The 9,522-nt window shown below is 54.9% G+C and overlaps 1 protein-coding gene across 1 annotated transcript; it reads right to left on the bottom strand.

The window, feature by feature from the left end:
* Positions 1–3,828: 3,828 nt before the first annotated feature.
* On the bottom strand, positions 3,829–7,968 carry Ppp1r14a (protein phosphatase 1 regulatory inhibitor subunit 14A). Its single transcript, XM_021216573.1, has 4 exons — positions 7,753–7,968; positions 5,615–5,695; positions 5,102–5,134; positions 3,829–4,031 (listed from the first exon to the last, which is right to left on the bottom strand). Exons 1-4 carry the CDS (start codon positions 7,951–7,953, stop codon positions 3,903–3,905), a joined length of 444 nt encoding a protein of 147 aa, XP_021072232.1. The 5' UTR covers positions 7,954–7,968; the 3' UTR covers positions 3,829–3,902.
* Between the last annotated feature and the right edge of the window lie 1,554 nt (positions 7,969–9,522).

The raw sequence follows: 9,522 nt of genomic DNA, 5'->3' as shown, positions 1-9,522 counted from the left end.
CAGGAGGCACTGGGAGACCTCGCACATGCATAGGCTGCAGTTAGTAAATATGACCACTAGGAGGCACTGGTAGCAAGCAACTTCTAAGGGACGGGCGCTGTTGGAGCCAGGGACACAATGAGCCTCAATTAAACTCACATGTTCTTCGGAGCTACCCTAACTTCTGTGGAAGAAATTAATCAGGTTAACTTTAACAACAGGTGTTCCATGGCAGTGCCGACAGGAGGATTTGGGACTCAGAAAAGCGCGGAGGCCGGGACTGTGAGAAGGAGGCGTGGATGCCGCCAGTAGAGAGGAATGTGACAAGAGCAGAGTGAGAGAAAATAAATTACTTTAAAAATATTTTTAAAATATTTATTTGGGGGCTAGAGAGATGGTTCAGACATTAAGAATCCTGGCTGCTCTTCCAGAAGAGCCAGGGTGCATCCCAGCACCCACGTGGGGCTCACAACCTTGTCTAACTTCAGTTTCAGGGACCTGACACCCTCTTCTGAACTCCTTGGTCACCAGGCACACACGTGCGGGCAAATAAATGAAAAATTTAAAAAGACCTGGGTAGTGTGGTACACGCCTTTAATCCCAGCACTCAGGAGGCAGGAGCAGGCACGTCTCTTAAGTTCGAGGCCAGCCTGGTCTACAGAGTGAGTTCCAGGATAGCCAGGGCTACACAGAGAAACCCTGTCTCAAAAAAACAAAAGACAGATCCCCAGACTGAGAACAAAACAAAGAAAGAATGAAAAACCGACTAATGGGGAAATTACCAAAACTTGACTTTTTGGGGAAAAAAAAAAAAAAAAAAAACTATTTGGTAGAGGGCACATGTGGAGATCAGAGGCCAGCCCGAAGAGGAGTTTTCTCCTCCCACCATGGGCAGCCTGAGGATGGAACTGTTCATCACACTCAATGACAGGTGCCACTGGGCCAACTCAACAGCTGGGGAAATGGATTTTTATCAAAGTGGGGGTGAGACGATTTTGGAGGAAAGGGGAACAGGGAATAGGGTGGGCAGAGACTGGAAGAGGACTCTGAGAAATCTCATCATTTGTCTGCCCTGTGGGAAGCAAATGGGGGTGGGGGTGCGCAGAGGGTCCCCAGGGAGGCATGTGCCACAGTCAGAGAGGGTGGCCACCCTCGGAGTCAGCACACCACCAGCATGAGATGCAGAGCTTCTCACGTGTGGGGCGCTCGGCCCCTTCCCACCGTGACAGGGTTCATCCTGTGTCCACACCTTGCCCCTTCCGGAAACCTCCTCGCCCTCGGAAGCAGGCAGCGCTATCCCATCTTCATTCCCAGACTCAGGCACGGGAGCTCAGCGAGGCTACGGGGCTTCTCAAGACACGGTGCATGGGGGTTTTGCCTGTATGTGTGGCAGGCACATCGGTACTCACAGAGGCTAGAGAACGGTGAAGTTGTGAGTTGCCATGCAGTGCTGGGAATTGAACCTGGACCCTCTGCCCTTAGCTTCTGAGCCATCTCTCCGATGCCTCTCCTCCTTGGGGCGCGGGGGGGGGGGGCAGCATTTTTGAGACAGGGTTTCTTTGTGTAGCTGTCCTGGAACTCACTCTGTAGACCAGGCTGGCTTCGAACTCAGAGATCTGCCTGCCTCCCATATGCTGGGATTAAAGGTGCACAGCCTTTTTTTGAGAGACTGTCTCACTACATAACCATAGCTAACCTCAAACTCCCTACGTAGACCAGGCTGGCCTTGAACTCAGAGATCCACTTGCCTCTGCCTCCTGAGTGCTGGGATCAAAGGGGTGTGCTGACACTGCCTGGCTCTCAGTTTAGGCTTCTAACCACAGAGCTTCCTGGTGCTTTTGCTGTGACCTCACACATATATAATTGCACTGCCTTTTCATGGGATCACCTCCCAGAACTGTTAGCAGTCACCAACACCTCAGTAAGAATTAGACAGGGGTTGCCAGGCGTGGTGGCGCACGCCTTTAATCCCAGCACTCAGGAGGCAGAGGCAGGTGGATTTCTGAGTTCGAGGCCAGGACAGCCAGGTCTACACAGAGAAACCCTGTCTCGAAAAAAAACAAAAAGATCGGGAGGCAGAGGCAGGCGGATTTCTAAGTTTGAGGCCAGCCTGGTCTACAAAGTGAGTTCCAGGACAGCCAGGGCTACACAGAGAAACCCTGTCTCAAAAAAAAAACAAAAAAAAACAAAAAAAAAAACAAAAAAAAAAAGAAAAAAGACAGGGACTGGAGAGATGGCTCAGCAGTTAAGAGCACTGACTGCTCTTCCAGAGGACCTGAGTTCAATTCCCAGCAACCACATATGGTGGCTCACAACCATCTGCAATGGGATCTGATGCCCTCTTCTGGTATGTCTGAAGATAGCTACAGTGTACTCACATATGTAAAATAAATCTTTAAAAAAAAAAAAAGATTTTTGCCAATCTCCTTCCAAAACTAAAAACAGCCCAGTGATGGGGGTACCGTAGTGAAGCCCCAGGGGCCACCATGTCCCAACTTTTTAGCAAATGGCACTGGTGGTCTGGGCCTCTGATTCTTCATCTGTGATGTTCCTGTATTCTATAGACAACTGCACATCTGACACAGTGAACATCCGGGGCTTGAACTGGGGTTTGTCACCTCCACAACCATGAGGAACCAAAAACAGGTTCTGTGAAAGGGAAGTGGAGGGTTCTGTGGCTCATGCAGTGTTCTGGGACAAGAGGCCAGGCAATGGGGACCGTTCGACACCCACCATCCCCCACTCAATCCTTTGCTCTGAGGGAGGAGGCGGTGGCCGTGAAGCCCATCTGTGAGGAGACAGCTAGGCCCCCAGCAGGGCCGGCCAGCCAGGATGGAGCCAGATGTTAGCTATCTTCCCTTACTGGTCTGTGGCTCAGATCCCCAGGATGGAACCCTTGTCCAGGAGGGCAGTGGGCCACACGTGGGTGGGCGGTCTCACTAAGATGGGGGAGTTGTTTTCCTAGACACCGGAACTTTGGGGTCAGAGCATCAGTCACAGGGAGGCTGCTGTTAGGTAACCACTCTCCACTTCTGAGAGGTGCGGTAGGCAAGGCATCCGCAATCCTTGATCGGTTGATTTCCCTGTCTGGCTCTGGAGACACTGTTAGTCCTGATCAATAGTTGGTATTATCCCCAACAGAACCCTGGTATCAAGCTCTCTGCTTCAAAGTTCACGCTGCAGAATGGTTGAAGCAACATGTGTAAGTTCTGGCCTCCATGCTGCTTCTTCCAGGAAGCCCTCCCAGATATTTTTGCCCTGCTGAGGAACGAACCAGGATCTTGATTATGCTAAGTAGGTGCTCTACTGCTGAGCCACACCCCTAGGCTCTCACTGGTGGTTTCTAGCCAGCGTTCTATTGTCTTATTGTTCTGCTTCTCCTCCCCTGGAGAAGAGGCAATAGCCCCTCCCATCCCTGGCACCTAAGCCCATTGTGCACTTCTGGGCTCTTCTCTCCCACTTTAAGGCTATGTACCACTGTTCTGTGGCCTCAGCTCCCACAGTTACGCCAAGCACACTCTCCATAGAGCAGACTAATGGCCTCATCGCTGTGTGATGCCCTATGGGAAGATGACAGGGGTCACAGTGGGTCGCGCACATCCCCCATGACCCTGAAGGCCAGGGGATCTGGCCCTGGCCTTTCCTAGGAGCTGGGACTGGGTCCATATGGGGGAGGTGGGGACAGGATGCGAGTCTCCGGGACGCCTCAGGGTCAGTAGGGTATGTTCTCAGGCTCTGTGGCCAGGAGGAATGTTTCTCCGTCTGTCAGGGCCAGCTGTGGCTTGAGGGACCAAGGACAGGGGCTGCAGAAGGCCAGGGTAATGGGGAGAGGAAAATCCAGACACCAGAGGCAATTACAGAACCATTAAATACAACTTAGAAACAATCTGGGCTTTGGGGGTGGGGCGCAGAGGCAGGCGCAGTCAGGGTGGGGCGGTGTGGGCCCGGTCCTGGCGGGGGCTCAGGCTGGGGTCATCTGAGGGGCTGGGCTGCGGGAAGCCGGGCTGTTTGTGCAGGCCCCGAAGCTTGGTCAGTAGCTCCTGGACGAAGTCCTACGGACAGAGTGGGATTCTGAGAACAGAGCAGGAGAGAGGCCTCCCGCCCCAAGGTCTGTGTCTCTTTGGGCAACAGCTTATTCCAAGTGGGATCTGGGGCCAAACAGGGCGGGGATGGAGCCTGAGACAGGCAAGAGAAAAGAGTAGGGGCAGGTAGAAAGGTTGGAGGAAGATGAATTTACTCCCTGGGTCAGTAGTTCTTCTGGAGGCAGGAGGATTGCTATGAATTTACACACAGAGAAGCTATCTCAAGAAAAAGGGGGAGGGGTGTGGAGAGGCACCGTGGTTAAGAGCAGTGGCTGCTCTTCCAGCACCCACGTGGCAGCTCACAACCGTCTGTGACTCCAGCTGCAGTGGCTCTGAGCCCTCTTCTGGCCTCCGTGGGCACCAGGCATGTGTGGTGCACAGGCATACATGCAGACAAAACACGTAGCCACTTAAAATGAAGTCAAATAAAAAACAGAGATGGAGAGAGACAAAGACCCTGATCTGAGAGAGAGACAGGCTCAGGGGGTAGAGGGAGATGTTTCTCAGGCTGAGAAACGGTCCCCAGAGACCAGGTCTGAGCCAGCTCCAGGCCCACTGACAGGCAGTGACGCTTGTCCCTCTGGCATCTAGGAGCTAAGGGGAGAACCATGAATATTTTCCCTTTTAAAGCAGGGAAGGAAGTGGGAGTGGCTGTGTTGCCCAGCTCCAGGACCTGCAGGATGGGGGCCCTCCAGGGGTATACAGGGAACCCCGGGACGGTATGGACAGTCACGGGGAGAGAGGTGGAGAGAGAGGGCGAGCCCCCCCCAACCCCCAGACAATCAGCAAGGGACAGGCACCATATGGGCAGAAACAGGAGCCCTGTGGGGGATGGGCTCTGAGGCAGCAGCCTGTGGATCCCAGTGACAGATGGGAAAGAGGGAGGTAGGGGAGGAGGAGGAGGACGATGACGATGACTACTGACTACGAGGAGGAGACAAGGATGACAAAGAGCAGGACTGTCCCCATCCATCCTGGCCATGGCCAGCCTTCCCCTCCCCCCTCCTGCCCCTCCCCCAGTGAGGGGAGGGTCCACTCACCTCTGTGGGATTTGCACAAGCCTCCAGAAGTCCCTGGGGGATGGGGGAGAGCAAAGCAAAACAAAACAAAAGCCAAGACAAACAAACAAACAAACAAACAGTAAATAAATGACATCTATTCCCTCAGAGGCCCTTCCCTTTCCCAAGGGAACAAGACTTCTCAGTCCCAGGGTGGACCTCCAAGTGGCTCCAAGAGTGACCAGCTCCAGAGGGCTAGAAGGCCTCGCCTCTGAAGTCAGGTCAGTGGGGAAGGACAGGGCAGGGGCAGCCTGGGTCCTAGCTTTGGACAAGCTGTGTGACCCTGAGCTGTGTGACCCTGAGCAAACACCTCAGCCTCTCTGAGTCTCATTTTCCTTTCGGTGGTAAATGTGCCTACTTTATAGCGTTTTGTGGAGGATTTAGTGTCTGGCTTAGCAAGTGTTTAATAAACATGTCAGCTTGGCTTGTCCTGTTTAGGGCTCCGTGATTTGTTGGACTGGGAGAGGGACGGCTCTCTCTTCTCTCTCCACCTACCTGGATTTTCCGGCATCTTTCCTCTTCACTGTCCAATTCCAATAGCTCGTCGATGTTGACCTCATCCGGCATGTCTGACTCCTATGGCCAGGGCGAGTGGGCTGGTCAGAGTCCACGTCTCTCTGTGCCCACTCCACGGCCTGTTATCCCCCTGTGCCCACTCCACGGCCTGTTGTCCCCCTGTGCCCACTCCACGGCCTGTTGTCCCCCTGTGCCCACTCCACGGCCTGTTGTCCCCCTGTGCCCACTCCACAGCCTGTTGTCCAGGGCTCTGGATGCACTTCAGCAACCCCAGGCCCAGCTGGCCCGGCCTGCAGCGATAGATAATGTGGCAGGCAGGGACAGCACCACTGAGTCAGACATCTGGGTCTGGGGTGGTGGGGTGGGGGTGAGGGAAATGACAGATGGGTGGAAGGAGGCCCAGGCCTTGGTACCAGCCCGATCGATCTATGCCTGCACCCTTGGCTCAGCCCCGGGGGCCTTGGGGCTGGCACGGGGCTCTCTCCTTGGCTGCAGTCCCTACTCAGGAAAGCAGGCCCAGTCGAGTCTGGGAATGTCAGATTCTGGGATTGGGGAGGGATTGGCTTCTGCCCTTTCAAGGGAAAATCTTAGCAGTGGTGCGGGGGAGGGGAGCCAGCTGGGGCGGGCCCCTTCCCCTGGGGACAAGAAGGGCTTTTGGGCTTATGGCCAGCCAGGCCTCCCTGGGCCACATCGAAGGCTGCTGGGTCAGAGAAGTGACCACCTAGGCCCACCATGGCCGGCTAACAGGAATCGTCTGAGGGGAAGCTAGGGCCTCATGGTGCTGATACAAAGGACATCAGGGCATGTTGTGGACACAATCCAGCTGTCCTGGGCCGAGGCCCCTGCACCTAAGCTTCTACTTTGCCAGTTCTGCGGCCCAGCTGGGCAGGGAGGGTGCTGTCCTGTGTAGGAGATGGGACCTCTGGCATCTAAGTGTGCTGGGCCCCAGACTGCAGCCTACTTGCCCTGAGTGAGTGTAGCCAGTGTGGTTCCCTCTCCAGTGTGGCTTTCCCAGGTCACACATGGCAAGCTGTAGGAACTATCTTTATTTATCTTTTTATCCCTGGATGACTTGGAACTCACTCTGTAGACCTGGCTGGCCTCGAACTCAAAGAGATCTGTCTGCCTCTGCCTCTGTCTCCCCAGTGCTGAGTCTAAAAGGTGTGAGGTGCGCCACCATGCCAGGTTCGTTTTGGATTTTTCAGACAGGGTCTCCTTATCCAAGATCATCCTTGAACCCCTAAACCTCCAGCCTTCACCTCCCCAGGGCTGAGGTCACAAGCATTAGCAGCCCTGCCTACCTTGGTTTCTAGTGCTCTGTATTCCTGGGACACTGTTACCAGTTCCGTGTGTAATTTCCACAGACGTGGTGTGTGTGTGTGTGTGTGTGCAGAACTGTGGCATCTGCCCTTCGGTTTGTAGGCAGCCATACTTTTCTTTTTTGGCAGCAGATAATGGCCCATGTAACTTGAGTCACTCTGTATCCCGGGATAGCTATTGGAGCTTGGAGCACCCCAGCTGGAACTGATGTGTATCTGTGCGCAGCTGTATCTCTTCACTTGGCGCCCAGGGGGGTTGTGTTGTGTGTGCGTGCTAGTGTGCCCATGGCAGGCCATGCTGTCCCTTAACTTAACCCACTTGTGTTCCTGTGAGTTTGTGTGTGGCTCACTTTGGTGCTGTGTCTGAGTGGCTGTGACTTCCGTCATCTGTGTAAATTGTTGCTTCCTCTGCTGAGAGTCTCTGCGGTCCTATCTCCTTGTCACCCTTGTCTATGTTTGGCATAGACATCCCCTGTCCCTATCCGTTCTCTCAATATGTTGGCTCTGCCCCCTCCCCTCCCCGCCAGCCACCTTCTTTCTCATCTCATCCCCAGACCTTCCCAGTTGTCTGGGTTGATTGGATGCACACATATCTGAGGATACTGGGAGCATGTTTGAGTGTCGGCAAGCTGGATGCCTCTGAGCACGGAGACCAGAGCCTCGGGCCATGAATCCTAGCAAAGGCCGCAGTCGGTGCATCTGCGAGCATGTACTTGGGTCACCGAGGTCTCAGGGTCGCAGGGTCTCAGGCTACCTCAGTCCCTCAGCCCCCCCCCCCCCGGCCCCTCTGAGTCTCACCCTGCCTCGGTACAGCTCCTCCAACCTTCCGTCGATCCACTTCTCCACGTCCAGCCGCCGCTGCAGCTCCCGCCGGTCGTACTTGACGGTGACTCGCGCGTGCCGCTTCTGCAGCCCGCTGGGGCTGCCCCCCGGGCCGCGGGCCCGCGACGGGGACTGCAGCTTGCTCAGCACGCGCTTGCCCAGCCGCTGCGCTGCCATCGCACCGTCGCCGGCTGTCCCCACTTTGCGCCCTGCCTCGCGCTCCGGGCTCTTACTGGCCGGGGCGGGGCCACCGGGGGCGGGGGCTCGTGCTCTGGGACCCGCCCCTCCCCGGCCGCCGGGCCTCAGTTTCCCTTCCTGCAGAGGCGAGCAGGCTCATGTGCAGCCTTCAAGCCCCGGGTCCTGCGGGGGTGCAGATGGGTGGGGGCGGGGTGCCCATCTTAGAGTGCTCCAGGGCAGGCATCTCCGGGCGGGGTCCCGGGACACGCTCTAGGGTCCGTCCTGTGCGCCCTCTGGCGGCAGGGAAGGGTGTTGCAAGGGCGCCGGGCCTAGCTGTAAGGGAGGGGGATCCCCCTGAAGTTTCTCTTTTTAAGAGGGGCCTATTAGACACGTCTGGCCTTAAACTCCTAAACCTCCTGCCCCCAACTCCTAAGTGATGCGATTCCAGACCTGAGCCACCACGTTTAACTTTTTCTTTCTCACCTCCGCTTCCAGAAGGTGATCGGAAACGGACCTCAGGAGTGCTAAGCAAGTGCTTGAATCATTTAGTTTACCCCACTCATTCACGCACTTATCCATCCACCTATCTATCCATTTATTCACTTTGTTCCTGTTGTGATCATAAAACAGATAAAGCTGTATAAGAATATGTTCTGGTGGGGTGTGAGGAAGGGGATGTCTCCGCGGGCCCATGCCAAGGCATCCCTTCCCCCTGAGAGACCAGTCACACTGACAGTATACCATGGAATAGAGTTTATTCAGGGCATGGGGAGGGCAGTAGAGGCAGAGAAAGGCAGGGAGAAGGAGAGAGTAGAGAAGTAGAAGTAGAGGCTGGCCATGGCCATGTGGAGAGAGGGGAGAAGGGAATGGAGGGAGAGGGGGAACAAGGAGGCAAGAGAGTAAGAGAGCAAGAGAGTAAGAGAGCAAGAGAGGGAGGATGGGCCAAGCAGCCCCTTTTATAGTGGGCCAGGCCTACCTAGCTGTTGCCAGGTAACTGTGGGGGTGGAGTCCAGACAGAATTCCTACAGTTCCAGTACACAGTGTTTACTGAGTGTGTCAACAGCATGTGACTCTGGTGCTTAGGAGGTGGAAGCAGGAGATTCAGGAATTCAAGGTGAGAGTGGGCTACAGAGTGAGTTTCAGAGTTCAGGACAAGCTGAGCTGTGGACCCTGCCCAGATAGATAGACAGACAGACAGACAGACAGATAGACAACAGCCTGGGTGAGTGAGATGGCTCCCTTGGTAAAGAGGCTTGGTGCTAAGTCTAAGGACCCAGCACGATGAATCTCAGATATTGAGGAAGGGCGCTAAAAACAGTACAAGAGAGGCTGAGGTAGATAGATGAAACTTTGAGGTAAACTTGGACTACATGCTGAGAATCACCTCAAAAATGGGAGGTAGGGGTACCTGGAGAGATGGCTCAGCAGTTAAGAGCATCAGCTGGGGGCTGGTGAGATGGCTCAGTGGTTAAGAGCATCTGACTGCTCTTCCGAAGGTCCGGAGTTCAAATCCCAGCAACCACATGGTGGCTCACAACCATCCGTAACAAGATCTGACTCCCTCTTCTG

Source organism: Mus pahari, chromosome 1, assembly GCF_900095145.1.
Source record: "Mus pahari chromosome 1, PAHARI_EIJ_v1.1, whole genome shotgun sequence".
Lineage (NCBI taxonomy): Eukaryota > Metazoa > Chordata > Mammalia > Rodentia > Muridae > Mus > Mus pahari.
This window is presented reverse-complemented; position numbering and strand designations above follow the sequence as displayed.

What these genes read in the sequence shown, in the direction of transcription:
- Ppp1r14a (XM_021216573.1), bottom strand. Translation starts at nt 7,953, where the DNA reads ATGGCAGCGCAGCGGCTGGGCAAGCGCGTGCTGAGCAAGCTGCAGTCC. An exon ending in AAAGATGCCGGAAAATCCAG is followed by an intron (nt 5,135 to 5,614) that starts GTAGGTGGAGAG and finishes CCCATCCCCCAG; the next exon opens with GGACTTCTGGAGGCTTGTGC. An exon ending in CTTGTGCAAATCCCACAGAG is followed by an intron (nt 4,032 to 5,101) that starts GTGAGTGGACCC and finishes CTCTGTCCGTAG; the next exon opens with GACTTCGTCCAGGAGCTACT.